Below are 16214 nucleotides of genomic sequence, written 5' to 3' on the forward strand. Positions count from 1 at the left end.
TCTCCCCTGTATTCTTGATTGCGGATGTAAATGAAAAAATAACTGCTGAAGGTTTACTCTGTGTTTTGAAAACAAGTAACTGTTATACTCATTGTAAGTGCTGTTTACACAGCTGCAGGATTAAACAGAATAGATAGCTTGCAGATGAGCTGGAGCCAAGGGTGTGTAGAAATGGAGATTCAGCTGGCAACAAATAACTGATTGGTCTCTGGACTAATGACCTATTCTCAATGACAAAGGCCTTCTGCCTGCCAACAATGTCGTGATTTGTTCCTCAGCAGTTGAACAGCTTGGGGCCAGCCATTAATAAGGTAATGAGAAGCTCATGAATCTTCATAAGAAAAGAAGCTCTCTCTGTTACTACAAGAAAAAAAAGGTTTACTTCTCCTTCAGCAGTAGCTGTCAGCTGTCTTTTAATTAATAAGTTAGAGAACTTTTTTTAAGCATGACCCAGTCACCCTGCGCTTCCTGCAAACTAATGAAAGCATCCAAAAAGGAAGATCAAGAAGCAGCATTCTCATCAGCATGAGAACCTGTGAAGAGGGACCACTAAACTGACTTTGCAGTCTTTCGCTTCATCCATTACACCATGTTTCTTTTTTTCTGTCTGTGTGACTATAAGGGTGACCTTTGAAAGGGCTGAGAGTTTTAACCTGTAGCGTTACTTACTGACCATTCATAACTGTTTGCCTGAAGAACAGATTTAATTTCTTGAAATAAATAATAATAACTTTTATGTACACATATCTGGTCCATGATGTCTGGCATCCTGGGGCTAAAAGACAGGTAGATTGGGAATACCGACTTTTTAAAAAAATCTTTACCTTTTGTGATGACACTGGGAAAATAGCGAGATTTGATTTCTGGAGCGTCACCCCAGTGAGGAGGAAGGTGAACCAGCCTTGAGAGACTGATGGTCTGCTCCACTAGTTGTCTTCCATATTCTGATGACCCACATGTTAAACTCAAACATGCAGCTTCCTCGTTGTTGACATCAAAATTGTCAATCAGGGTCATTCACTCATCCAGCATCCCAGACAGTGGCAGTTTGAGTTATAGTTATCAGTAAATAGAAGGTGTGTAATTGTAGTGCGTTTGCAATGGAAGAAGAAGAAGATTTTTTTTTAAGTGAGAAAAGCTATACTGTGAGATAAAGCACAGGTCAGAAAGAGTGAGAACTTGTACCAGAAGACAAGGGTGGGTGATTGGGTCGGACAATCTAGTGTTTTACTGCACTGAAAACAGGACCAAGTGCTCCCAGTGGTAAGTACAGCAGTTAGGAAGGCTGTTTGAAACGTCAAACTCCATAAAGTCTTGGTTTTTCTTTCTGCCTTCAATCAGATGATTGGAAACCCAGGGAGCCACAAGTGGAGCTCGCTGTGTGTCTGACCATAAAATACTTTGCAAAAGCCATAACTGTGGTCTCGGGAAGAGTGATCATTGGGCAATTTCTCCCAATTTGCAATGACAAGTATATTAAGGGACTGAGTGTGTGAAGTTGGGATACAGACTAACCATGATCTCTCTGTTATAGAGTCATAGAGACTGACAGCATGAAAACAGACCCTTCAGTCCAACTCGTTCATGCCGACCAGATATCCCAACACAATCTCGTCCCATCTGCCAGCACTTGGCCCATATCCCTCCAAACCCTTCCTTTTCATATACCCATCCAGATGTCTTTTAAATGTTGTAATTGTATCAGCCTCCACCTCTTCCTCTGGCAGCTATTCCATACATGTACCACCCTCTGTATGGAAAAAGTTGTCCCTTAGGTCTCTTATATATCTTTCCCCTCTCAGCATAAACCTATGCCCTCTAGTTCTGGACTCCCCAACCCCAGAGAAAAGACTTTGTTGATTTACCCTAACCATGCCCCTCATGATTTTATAAACCTCTATAAGGCCACCCCTCAGCCTCTGACGCTCCTGGGAAAACAGCCCTAGTCTGTTCAGCCTCTCTCTGTAGCTCAAATCCTCCGACCCTGGCAACATCCTTGTAAATCTTTTCTGAACCCTTTCAAATTTCACAACATCTTTCCGTTAGGAAGGAGACCAGAATTGCACGCAATATTCCAACATCCTGTGCAGCCGCAACATGACCTCCCAACACCTGTTCTCAATACTCTGACCAATAAAGGAAAGCATACCAAACCCCCTCTTCACTACACTATCTACCTGCGACTCCACTTTCAAGGAGTTATGAACCTGCACTCCAAGGTCTCTTTGTTCAGCAACACTCCCTAGGACCTTACCATTAAGTGTGTAAGTCCTGCTAAGATTTGCTTTCCCAAAATGCAGCACCTCACATTTATCTAAATTAAACTCCTCCACCCATTGGCCCATCTGATCAAGATCCTGTTGTAATCTGAGGTAACCTTCTTCGCTGTCCACTACACCTCCAATTTCGGTGTCATCTGCAAACTTACTAACTATACCTCTTATGTTCACATCCTTCAATGGAGGAAGTTAGCAAGGTTGAATCCTCTTACCTGATGCTGTCACCAGAGAGTTTAAGCAGGAAGTGGAGCCATGAGCTCCTGGTTTTCAACAGGATTAATAAAATTGCAAGGATTATGGCATGTACCATAAAGTTATGAAAAATACACACAACACAGGCACCCATTCACAACAGACATACAGGCACAGACCAGTTACCACTATATTCTTACACAGAACTACACTGCTGTAAAACTATTTAAACATGATCTGAGATTGTTGCAACTGAACACTGAACTGATGTTTTTTTCTATATTTCTTGCTAGACCCATTCCTAATGGCCATTGAAAAGGGGGAAGAGGGGAGGGGTAGTGATGAATTTTATAGTAGAATAAATAAGGGAGAGCCAGTGGATGTGGTGCATTTGGATTTAAAGAAGACTTTGAATAAATCCCTCAGAAGAGGTAAGTGGGCAAAGTCAACGTATATGGGATATGGGCTAACATAGCAGTATGGATTTAGAATTGATTGGCAAATAGGAAACAGACGTTGGGATTGAATGGTGTTTCTCTAAGAGCAGGCAGTGAGTAGTAGGGCACCAGAACTAGCAGTGCTTCAGCCAGAGCTATTCATGATCTCTATAAATAACTTGGATGAGGGAACTAAATGCAACATTTCCAAGTTTACTGATGACACAAAACTCGGTGAGATTGAGAGTTGTGAGGGCGCCTCAAGGTGGTTTACAAAAGCTGAGTATGTGGGCAAACACATTGCAGATGCAGTACAGCATGGCTCCATGTGAAGTTATACACTTCAATGAGAAAAGCAGAAAGTAAAGTTATTATTTAAATGGAGATGCATTGTGAAGTGTGAATGTACAAAGGGATCTCGGTGTTCTTGGACACCAGTCAGTGAAAGTAGACAGGCAGGTGCAGCATGCAATTAGGAAAGCAAATGTTACAATGGCCTCCCTTGTAAGAGGATTTGAGTTTAGCAATGTTTTACTACAGTTATACAGGGTCTTGGTGAAATCAGACATGAAATATTATGTGTAACAATGAAAAGATATACTTGCCCATGAAAGAGTGGAGCAGGGGTTCACTAAGCTGATACTGCAGACTACAGGGTGTCCTATGACAGGAGATTGGTTTGACTGGGCCTGTATTCACTAGAGTTCAGAAGACTAAGAGGATTTCTGTTTGCAATTTATAAAATTCTGATGGTATAGTGCAGATGAGGAAAGGACTCACCTAATGATCTGCTGTCCAGGACATCCTCCATGCATCTTACCAGAGCATCAACATCCGTGTCCTGAAAGACAAGAATACAGCAAGAATAAACCACACAGACCACAGACCGACAGACACACTGACTGACAAACTGAGACAGATGGACACACAGGCACATTGAGATAGAAAGACTGAGATAGACAGACCGACAGACACACTGACTGACAGACTGAGACAGATGGACTGACCAAGACAGACGGACTGATAGATATACAGTCACACTGACTGACAGACAGACTGACAGAAACACTGATGGCAGACCGAGACAGATGGACTGACATACAGACAGACTGACTGACTGTGACAGACAGACTGACAGACTGAGACATGACACACTGACTGACAGACTGTGACAGACTGACAGACACACTGACAGATAGACACACTGACAGATTGTGACAGACAGACTGACTGAGACAGACAGACTGACTGACAGACTGTGACAGACACACTGACAGATAGACACTGACAGATTGTGACAGACAGGCTGACAGACTGAGTGTCTGACTGGCTGACAGACACATTGACTGACAGACTGTGAAGACACTCGGAGTGACAGACTGTGACAGACTACAGGGACTGACTGACTTACAGACTGACAGAAAGGCAGACTGACAAACAGAAAGACCCACAGACAACACATGCATAAACTAATATTTGCCATTAAAATAAGCACAACGAAACTGTAGATGCTTGCATTGTGTAACAAAGACAGATAGTGCTAGAGAAACTGGCAGCATCTGTCGAGAGAGAAACAGAGTCCAATGACTCTTCATCAGAATGGATGACCAGCAATGACTATTGTTTCCCACAATGCTTTTCATTCAAGAATGAGAGGTGAAGTTGTTGAAACATAACATCTCGAGGAGCCTTATTAGGGTAGATGCTAAGAGCGTGTTTCCTCTTTGAGTCATAGATTCAAAGAGGTGTACAGCAGAGAAACAGACCCTTTGGTCCAACTCGTCCATGTCAAGCAGATATCCCAAATTAATCTGGTCCCATTTGTCAATACTTGGCCCAAATCCCTATAAACCTTTCCTATTCATGATACTTAAGAACATTGTTTAAAAACAAAATGTCTTCTTTTTAAGACCGAGACAAGAAGGGTTGCCAAACTGTGGAATCCCCTTCCCCAGAGATCAGTAAGGGCTGCGGTATTGAATTTATTTAAGGCTGAGTTCGTTCGATATTTGATACACAAAGATGTCAAGTGATTGAGGATCAAGGTGAGGGGGGCAGAGATATCAGTGGGCTTGAGCCCTCAACAAGGCCAGCTGTGACATTATTATATGGCAGAATAGGTTTGAAGGGCAGAGTGGCCTAATCCTGCTCCAAGGTCCTTTGTTGCAACGTCCAATAATGTCTGTTTCCAAAAATCATTACTCACTGCCATCAGTTAGTCTATGAATTATTGCAAACCCCAGGCAGTTTGGAAAACATTATTACATCAATATGTTCCAGGTTCACTGTTCGTTGTAAATCCTACACAGACATCAGCTTCTTTGAAAAATGCCAGTTAGTCTAAAAATATTCTTCTCATTTAGCAAACGGTGGAAAATTGACTTGTAATTATATCTTATCTTCAATGACTGAAATACTTAATGAAGGTGACAGAGTATACTTTATTTCTGGCTGCATATTGCAGAAGTATATCAGCAAACTAAATACCTTTTAAGACAAGCAGTTGCACTGCAGGCTTTACTCATTGAAGCTTAAAACTAAATACATAGTAACATTGAACTGAATATATATGTCACTTTTACTGAGAACTCATATTCATGCTTTAATTAAAAACGCATATAATACAGCAATAATTGTCAGCCAGCCAAGGATATAATTGCAATTTATATTTGCCTGTAAGAAATAAAATAAAATGGAAGTCTTTTTTTTAAATCTCAATTTTAGGATAAATGCTATGATGTTTGACACACTGGAAGGAAATATGGTTCACAGGGTCAATTGATCCTAAATTGTCAATCCTGTTACTATGCTCAAAACTTCACCCTCTTCAAGGGTCAGCTCCTTTGGCCTTTGAACCAGGAAGCTGTGGAGCCAAGCCCCGCAACAGGACACAACCCTCCAGGCTGATAGCCCTGGGCAGTACTGAGGGAGTGCTGCATTGTCAGAGAAGCCGTCTTTCGGGTTGGACGTCAAACTGAGGGCCTATCCCCCTGCTCTGGCCGACGTAAAAGATGCCACGGCGCAACGTTGAGGAAGTGGAGACACCCCCACCCCCACCCCGGTGCCTTAGCCAATGCGTATTCAATCAATATTACGAAAGCTAACTGGATTATTTGGGCATTATCATTCTGCTGCTTCTGGGTGAAAGCTGTGTATTTACTACTTGTCAATGCTGCAAAAGAATTTCTCGGTCTGTAAAGTAATTTGAGAGGTCTGCTGGTTATCAACAGCTACAGAATGATGCACATTTTTCCTTTATCACTTACTATTCCATAGTTTCTAAAATCAATTATAAAACAGCTCTGACCTACATAAGAAATAGGAGCAGGGGCAGGTTATTTGATGATTTGAGCTTGCTCTCCAGTCCATTAGACCACAGCTAATCTTCGGTCTCAGCTCCATTTCCAACCCACTGCCCATACCTCTCAATTTCCACAATCTGTCTCTCCCAGTCTACAACTTACTCATCAACGGAGCATCAACAACTCTCTGGAAAAGAGAATTCTAAAGATTCAGAACTCTTTGAACATTTTCCTCATCTCTTCCCTAATTAATCCCTTAGGCTGAGTTTGAGCCACCCAGCTCCCTACCTTCTCCACCTCATTCCATGGATCCACTGGTCAGAAAAAATAACCATATGTTCATAAGACATAGGAGTATAAATAGGCCATTCAGCCCATCAAGACTGCTCCAGCAATCATGCCTGATCTCAGTGTTTATCCTGTCAAGCCCTTTTAAAATCTTATTTATCTCAATGAGGTCTTCTAAACTCCAAACAATGTAAAACCAATTTCATTGAACCCTTTAACAAGACCAATTCTCTTATCCCCAGAACCACCCTAGTGAAACATTACTGTTCCACCTTAAAACACGGGGAAACCAAAGCTGCAAGAAATGGTCCAGGTGTGGTCTCACCAAAGCTCTGTACAATTGTAGCAAAAGACTCCCCTAGCCCTTAATCCAATCCCCGTCAGTTGTTACTTCTATCATAGTGTGAATCATTCCTACCTTCTGACCCTAGCTTTGCTCAGCAACCTCATGATGCAGAGACACACCATCATGTGTTGGACACGTAACCGCTTTAAGCTGTTTTAGTATTTGGTGAAATCATGGCTGGACTGCAATATAATATACAAGCCTCTACCCAGATACTTGGTAAATGTGACTGCGCCTGATGCTTAGATTCCATATGGAATACCACATGCCTGTTCATATGTTCTGCAAGTGGCAAATTCGGTGTCTTCGTCTGAGTCCTTCATCTCCAGGGTTTCATCAGAGCAAGATTCGAAACCATCTTCGTGATAAAATTCTTCTGCTGTTGCAGGGTCTTCGGGAATCTCTGAAACAGAAGATTAAAACAACTCATGAGCTTTCAATTATCCCCTCATAATTCATGCAAGACACGTCTTCCCTCAGACTCCACCTGAATATGCTTTAATTCCCTTAACTTTCAGTTGTACCCAAATCTTTTGGGATGAATAACTGGCCAAAGAAGATTTTTAGTTTTATGCAGCTGAAGTCCTAAATTCCACGCTTTCTGATGAAGTAACATTCTGTTCGTTGACAAACAGCAGCATGTTTTAGCCTCCTGTGTGTGTGTGGTTTTCTTCCAATGGTGGGCTTGCTAAGGACTGTAGCTAGTGATAAGCTGACATTGCGAGAATATGCATCAAAAAGTGTGACGTTGGAAAGGCACAGCATGTCAGGTAATATCCAAGGAATTCCTGATGAAGACCTTATCCTCGAAACATCGACTCTCCTGCCCCTCGGATGCTGCCTGACCTGCTGTGCTTTTCCAGTGCCAAACTTTTTGACTTTGAGTATCCACAGTCCTCACTTTCTCCCATTGTGAGAACATGCTCCCAAAAGGTAGCTCCACTGTTGCAGGATGTCTGGATCTGAAGGCTCTGAGGGACTATACACTAAGGAGCAAACAACTTTCTACATTACTTTCATTAATATGGAATTAATTATTCCAGCTAGTAACTAATTGATGCCATGGTATCTTCATCACATTAAAAACTTGTCTGTAGGAATGCTGTAGAGTAAGAACATAACTTGCCCTTCAATAGTGCCTTGTAAGACATCAAAGTGGCTAATAACTTTTGAAGTTACAGTATATCCAAAATGTGCGTCACACAGTGAAGGAACGGCGATATATTTCCAAGTCAGGATGGTGAGTGGCTCGGAGGGAAACTTGCAGGGAGTGGTGTTCCTCTGTGTCTGTTGTCCTTGTCCTTCAAGGAGGCAGAGCTTATGGTTTTGGAAGGGTTTGTCGAAGAACAACACATTGAGCTGATAAATGCAGCCCAGGCGAGAGCAAGTGCTACACACTGATTCATATCTTGCTATGATTAATGGGGAAAAGGCTGGAGTACTGAAGCCTAAAAAAAACACATTCAGGAACTTGGGATTAAAACCTGAAGCTAACGTAAAGGTCAGTAACCTTAATTGAGCTGCCTGGAAACCCCTTCCCTTCGCTTCCCCACCTCTCCATTTTACATATTCAGACCCTTACTTAGCAACAATGAAGAATTTCATGGTTAAATTAACTTGAAGAATACTCAAGGGATGGAGATTTTTTTAAAGCTCCTTCCCTTGTCAGCTGTTTTCATGAGCTAAACTTATCTTCATTAGAACCGTCTGACCAGGAAACCCATTGGGACATAATTAAACTGCTGCAGAAAGCTTGAGAAAAAGAAGACAGGTGGAGAAAAATGACTTTTGCAGGAACTCGAGTGCATTTTGTACAAACTCAAAATGTGGATTTCAGAAATATTGGGCCCAAATTCATCCACAAAGCTGTGTCCTTTACTCCCCTTAAATCCATTGGAGAGTATCTATCGCGCAAAGAAAACAAGTCAACATTAGTCTGGACTTTCTGGTCTTTGGACGTACCCCACAAGCGATGTGTCAGGGTCCTTCACAGATATGGAGGTATTACCTGGGAATTTTAAATATTTGATATCACCTCCTCATCATCCAAACTGTCAAAATCCTCTGAAAATGTTCCCATTTCTACTCCGAGGCCGAGATATCAAGTGCATTCTGACTTAGTCACCTGGCGAGTTACCCAGGAAATGTTAGGAGAACTGCAACTACTTTCTGCGTGACTATACTATTGATGACTTCCATTGCAGCTGCCTTCCAACTCCCTGACAATTCCCAATCACTAACAACTCCTCCCCCAACCTTACCCAATGACGCCTTACCTTGGCCCGACTTAGCTACTCCCTCAACCTCTCACCCAGGCAGACGAACTCTCTGACCCACTGAATAATTTCTCAGCACTGACAATAACTGCCTAGCCCATGGACTTGCCAACCTCCCTAATACAATCTATCACCTCACTCATGCAACTCCCACCCTACCCCTCATATTCACCTCCCTGAAACAATAACTTAACCACTGAAGCGGCCCAGGACATTCGGCCTCACACCTTTGGGTGACTATCCTCCAAGGCTGACTACGGGACAAGCGACAACGAGCAGAGGCTGATAGCCAAGTTCGATACCCATGGGGATGGCCTCAACGGAAACTTGGGTTCATGTCACACTACAGGTGACGCCATTGCACTATACATTCTCTCATACACATGCACACAAGTGCACACAAACACACTCTTACAGATCCATACACTCACACAGACCCGCTCTCATACATAAGTTTTCTCTCATATGCTCACACATACACTCCCCACGCTCACACCCACACATGCACCCTCTCACAGACTTATACCCCATTACACTCACAAACATATACACACTCTCTCACAGACACTCACACCCCTACACACATATGTACACAGAACACACACAGCCACATGATCACACTCACTCTGTCTCCCCTGGATGTACACATATATAGTATATGGGGTGAATTTGTATTGCAGAATTACATTTAATTTTGCTCAAAAACTGCATAAATCCAGGTAAGATTTTGTAAATTCCACTTTAGAAATAGAATCAGTCTGAACATTGGGACAGACAGACTTTAACCTCCCACCTTCAATGCAATATCTGAGCTGAGATGGCACCTATTGTTAAAGCTAACTTGAGAATGTAGCATTAAAAAAGTGCTGGGATTTACACGTGAAAGAACCAAAACTAACATGGTCATTCTAAAAGATGAAAGAATTAACAAATAATCCAGTTTTTTTCAATATTTCATTTCAGTGGCATCACACTGTAATCTTTTGCTATACATTTTATGTCGTAGGATCTTATACTCCACAACCATCTGATGAAGGAGCAGCGCTCCAAAAGCTAGTGCTTCCAAACAAACAAAATCCAGAATGTTCGAGTTAATTCATAAAATCTTTACATTGTGGAAACAGGCCATTCGGTCCAATCCGACCCTCCAAATGGCATCCCACCAAGACCCACCAACCCTATATATCTTATCCCTGTAACCCCACATTTCCCATGACTAACACATCTAACCTGCATATCTCTGGGCAATTTAGCGTGGTCACCTCACTCTAACCCGCACATCTTTGGATTGTGGGAGGAAACCGGAGCACCCAGGGGAAACCTACACAGACGCAGAACATGCAAACTCCACACAGACAATCAGTGGAGGCTGGAATCAAACCCATGTCCCTGGCACTGTGAGGCAGCAGTGCTAACCACTGAGTCACCAGGCCATCCCTTTGAAGTGTAGATGCCATTGCAATGTAGGAAACAAATCAGTCAATTTGCACACAGCAAGCTCCCACAAACAGCAATGCAAACGAGAAACGATAATCTGCTTTTGTAATTGAAGGATAAACATTAGACAGGACTTAATGAATAAACTCGAAAGCTCTCCTTCCAAAGAATGAATCTTCAACATTGACCGACGAGACGGTATAGGTTTAGGATGAGAGGGGAAAAATTTAAAAGGGATCTAAGGGGCAACTTTTTCACACAGAGGGTGGTGCGTGTATAGAATGAGCTGCCAGAGGAAGTGGTGAAGGCTGGTCCAATTGCACTATTTAAAATACATCTGGATGGGTATATGAATAGGAAGAGTTTAGAGGGATATGGTTCAAGTGCTGGCAAATCGGACTAGATTAGGTTACGATATCTGGTCGGCATGGATAAGTTGGACTGAAGGGTCTGTTTCTGTGCTGTACATCTCTATGACTCTATGACTCTAGAGGACAAATGGACCCTCAGATTATTCAAAAATTGTGTACCTCTGACAGTGCAGCAGTCCCTCAGTACTGCAGCATCAGCCTTGACCTTTGCACTCCAAGACCCGAAGTAGGACTTAAACCAAGGCCCCTCTTAACCTAACGCACCTAACACACAATGTGCAGTCAACTGAGTCACAGCTGACATCAGGCTACTGTGTAATGTTGACACTTGCTAATCGTTGCTCCTAAATTTTATTTCCATTGAAATCTCCTGGGAGCCTTTTAAAGGTCAATTAAATCAAAGTCACAATGGAGAATCACATGATGCTAGGTGGCACCAAATCCATTTTGATTGCTAAGCAAAGTTTCTGCACAGAATGGAACCAAAATCCCATCCACCTTCGAATCAAAAATTATTTATGCCTGTCAGTTCGATTTTCTTGGTGTGAGACTTTTAAGGTGGCTTCAGTTCAGGGATTGTGATATTTTATTTAATTGTGTCATTGCTTATAACCTGTCATCTTGTTCTAAGCCAGGTATTTATCCAGTTGTCGTGCTTGTTAATTAACACAACATTAAGCACTTTCACTGAGAGTTATTGCACTATTCTTGCAGGGTCACTGAACTTTATTGTCCTTGGAGCACAGAAACCATCTGCCACTATGTCAATATCACTCAAAGTAAAATTTAAAAATCGCTCCTCATTATACAACTTCTGTTGTGTCTGCTGACCTGAAATCAGAGGCATTGCAGAATAACAGAATAATGATTTGCAAACTATTCACAGCAAAAAAAAGTACACATTCATTCCAACTAGTCTGTGCTGGTGACTATGCAACTGCTGAGCATCTTACATCTAACCCCATCAACATATCCTCCTATTCCTTGACAAAAAATATAAATTGTCGGGAAAGCTCAGCAGGTCTGGCAGCATCTGTGGAGAGAAATCAGAATCGAGTGATCCTTCCTCCTATTCCTTTCTACTTCTTACATTTGTCTACCTTTCCTTTCATATATTTATGATATCTGCCTGAACATCTCCCAATGGTGACAAGTTCCATATTCTCTAAGTGAAGGAGTTTCTCCTGAATGGGTTTATCAGTGACCATCTTATACTTACAGCCTTTGGTTCTGGTCTCACTCACAAGTGGAATTAGTTTTTCTACCTCAACCTTCTCGATTCCTTTACATAATCTTACAGACTGGAATAAAATCGAAATATTGCGGATGCTGAAAGTCTGAAACAAGTACAGAGAATGCTGGAGGAACTTGGTAGGTGTGGCAGCATGTGTGGAGAGAAAGCAGAGTTAACGTTTGGGGTGACCCTGCTTCAGAACAAAGTTAATGTTTCAAGTCCAGTCTGACTCTTCCTCAGAATTCTCAGAAAAAAGCTTCTTTTTTTCTCTCTCCACAGATGCTGCCATATCGACTGAGTTTCTCTGTATTTGTTTATAATCTTATCGACTGCCATCGGTGGTGCTTCTGCATTCCCTTTCCAAGACAAGACAGCTCCAGCCTCTCAATAGGTAAAAGCTGTCAGTTCCTGTTATCATTCTAATCAATATTGTATGAGCTTCTGTGTTTTTTTTTAAATATAGAGACCAGACCTTTTTACGTTAGTCAGCAAAACAATTTTCAATGCAAATTCAGCACCAAATCTCGGTTAATAATATATGACATATTTCACCAAATGATAAATGTTGGGAAAAGGGAAGAGTGACAGGACATCATAAATAAAGAAACCCTTTAATAAGAAAACAGAGAGGGTCAGGTAAAGATTGAGGGACAAAACTAGTCTCTCAGCCAAAAATGCAGTCATAAATCTGAGACCAGCTAAGTTAGGAGCCATGGTCTATAAGGAGTATAGACATCCCCCCTCCATTAGAGAGAGCCAATTGGACATATATAGCGCAAGGATATCCACTGCACCAGTGGGGGGTAAGGAGAAAAGGCAGGGTATACGTGAACTACCACAGCCAGCATAGGGATTGAACTTGTGCTGTGGCCTTACCTAAGACCAATGCAATTGTGCAAAACAGGAATAAAGGATATGGGTGAAGGCAGTCGAGTGGAGTTAAGGTACTGATCCGTGATGGCCTGATGGAGCGGTGAAACAACTTCAAGAGGCTGAATAATGCAATTGTGTTCCCATGTGCTGAAACTGTCAGTTCCAGAATAATAAAACAAACAACAACAGATGCTGAAGGTCTGTAATGAAAACGGAAGTCACTGGAGAAACTCAGCAGGCCTGGCAGATGTGGAGAGAAAGCAGAGTTCTTCAGAAAATATTTGCAACAAAAAATAACAAGGCATTCTGAAAAAGGGTCACTGACTTGAAACGTTGACTCTGCATTCTCTCCACAGATGCTACCAGATCTGCTGAATTTTTCTAGCAATTTCTGTGTTTGATTGGTTCCAGAGTCTGACCAAAGAACTTTTTATCCAATGATGGGAAGGTGCCGGTGTTGGACTGGGGTGGCTGAGGTCAGAAGTCACATGACACCAGGTTATAGTCCAACAAGTTTATTTGAAATCACAAGCTTTCATAGCGCTGCTCCTTCGTCTGGTGAAGTCAGTTCACCCAATGAAGGGACAGCATACGAAAGCTTGTGACTTCAAACCTGTTGAACTGTAACCTGGTGTCATGTGACTTCTGACCTTCTCTATCCAATGATTGAGATTAGTTGTATAAAATCCTTTCTATAGAGCTCTCATTTCAATTACAACTCATTTCATTAATCCCAAATCCTCTTGTGAGCACAATATTTTTCAAAGTTGATAAAGGGATATCTAGGAGTACAGGATAATGACTCCTGTGAGTTAAAAGTGACAATGCTTTAATAAGCTTTGTGATTTGTTACCATGGGATTTATAGTTGTATCTTCAAAAAAAGCCTCATGATGTCTGTTGGCAAGGAGATTAAGGATTAGGATCACAGAATCTTTCACAGCATAGAAGGAAGCCACTTGGCCAATCAACTCCACTCAAGTCACAGAATGAAGACTGAAACAATTACACAGAGAATGCTGGAGAAATTCAGCAGCTCTGGCAGCAACTGTGGAGGGAAAGCAAAGTTAATGTTTCAGGTCCAGCGACCCTTCTTCGGGAGCTATGAATGATGAGGAGGTGCCTGTGTTGGACTGGGGTGGACAAAGTTAAAAATCACACAATACCAGGTTATAATCCGACAGGTTTATTTGGAAGAGGTGGTATGTGTACTAAAGACAGGGTGAGGAGAAAGAAGGGTAGGTTAGGTGGAGATAAAGCCCAGAGGCAGAGAACAGCAGTTGGGCAGACAATGGGATGGATTATGGTGAGTTGAGAATATAGAACATAGAACATAGAACATAGAACAGTACAGCACAGAACAGGCCCTTCGGCCCACGATGTTGTGCCGACCATTGATCCTCATGTAAGGTAAACCTAATGTACGAACCCTCAAATTTCTGTGACCATATGTATGTCCAGTAGTGTCTTAAATATCCCCAATGACTTCGCTTCCACAACTGCTGCTGGCAACGCATTCCATGCTCTCACAACTCTCTGCATAAAGAACCCGCCTCTGACATCCCCTCTATACTTTTCGCCAAACAGCTTAAAACTATGCCCACTCATGTTAACAATTTCTGCCCTGGCTATCAACTCTATCTATGCCTCTCATTATCTTGTACAGAAGAGCTGATAATAGGGCCTATTAGTTGTTGCAAGTGGTTGGCTGTGATGAAGGCAGCCAATATGATGACAGTGCCTGGGGTGTGGGGTGGGTAAAGGACATGGAAGAAGGTGTTCATGTTCTAAGATTATTGAATGCAATATTGAGTCCTGAAGGCTACAGGGTCCCCAAATGGAAAATAAGATACAGATCTTCCAGCTTGTACTGAGCTTCACTGGAGCACAACAGCAATCCTGAGACACAAGGATGTTGGCCAGGGAACACAGTGGTCAGTTGAAATGGTGGGCAACTAGAAGGTCATTTTAGAAACAGAGTGTATGTGCTCTGCAAAGCAATCAGCCAGTCAGAATTTCATCTGCCCAATGTCGAGGAGACCACATTGTGAGCAGCAAATGCGGTGACGTGCAGGTAAATCACTGCTTCACCTGGAAGGTGTATCTGGAGCCTTGGATGTTGAGGAGGGAGGAGATAAACAGGCAATTGTTACACCTTCCGTGATTGCAGGGGAAGGAGTCATGGGGAGGTGTTGGGAGGGGAGGGAATATGTATCTGGTGGTGGCATCCCACTGGAGATGGCAGAAATGGTGGCCAAGGATACTTTGGATGTGAATGCTGGTGGAATGATGGATGAGGACAAGAGGGACCCCGTCACTGTTGTGGATAGGAAGAGAGGAGGTGAGGGCAATGGGGGGGGGGGGGGGGAGATGGGTCAGACCCAGCAGAAGGCCCAGTCAACTACGGTGCTGGGGAATCCTTGGATGTGGAAGAAGGTGGACATTTCAGAGGCCTCCATGTTGAAGTTGGCATTATTGAAACAGATGCGATGGAGACTGAGGAGCTAGGAGAATGGAATGGAGTCTTTACAGGAAGCAGGGTGCGAAGATGTATAGTCAGGGTAACTGTGGGAGTCAGTGGGTTTACAGTGAATATCGGTGGCCAGCCTATCCCCAGAAATAGAAACAGAAATATCGAGGAAGGGAAAGGAAACATCAGAGATGAAGACCAGGTGAAGGTGAGAGCAGGGTGGTAATTGGAAGCAAAATTGATAAATTTTTATTCCAGACAAAAGAGGAAAGTACACCGATGATACCATCAATATACCAGAGAAAGAGTTGTCGGTGGAGGCCAGAATACGACTGGAACAAGGAATGTTTTACGTACCCCACAAAGAGACAGGCATCACTGGGGCCCATGTGGGTACCCATGGCCACTCTCTGGCCTGAAGATAGAGAGCGGAGTTAAAAGGGAAGTTGTTCAGGGGAAGGAAGGGCTCGGCCGGGCGGAACAGAGTGGTGGCAGGGGGGTGGGGATGGTTCAGAATGAAGACTACGAGATAGAGTATAGATCCAGATCACCCATTGATCAGAATGAATCACAGAATAGGCTCAAGGGTTGGAAATGCACACAACTGTCCCTGGTATTCACATAAAACCTAACAAACTGTGTGGCTGAGTGCTGAAGATTGAAAATGCACTGAATTAATCAACTGAACCCATAATCTTAGAAGTTAAAGT

General features: G+C 42.7%; 1 protein-coding gene across 4 annotated transcripts in view; it reads right to left on the reverse strand.

The window, feature by feature from the left end:
* The window catches only part of nek11 (NIMA-related kinase 11), a 292808-nt gene that overhangs the window by 48983 nt on the left and 227611 nt on the right, over positions 1-16214 (reverse strand). For all 4 annotated transcript variants that reach the window (XM_043719596.1, XM_043719594.1, XM_043719598.1 and 1 more), the window contains 2 exons: positions 7114-7247; positions 3689-3749 (listed from right to left, as the gene is read on the reverse strand). In XM_043719596.1, the coding sequence (XP_043575531.1) occupies positions 3689-3749; positions 7114-7247 (195 nt within the window). The remainder of the gene's footprint in view (positions 1-3688; positions 3750-7113; positions 7248-16214) is intronic.

The sequence above is a fragment of the Chiloscyllium plagiosum genome, chromosome 29, assembly GCF_004010195.1.
Source record: "Chiloscyllium plagiosum isolate BGI_BamShark_2017 chromosome 29, ASM401019v2, whole genome shotgun sequence".
Taxonomy (NCBI): domain Eukaryota; kingdom Metazoa; phylum Chordata; class Chondrichthyes; order Orectolobiformes; family Hemiscylliidae; genus Chiloscyllium; species Chiloscyllium plagiosum.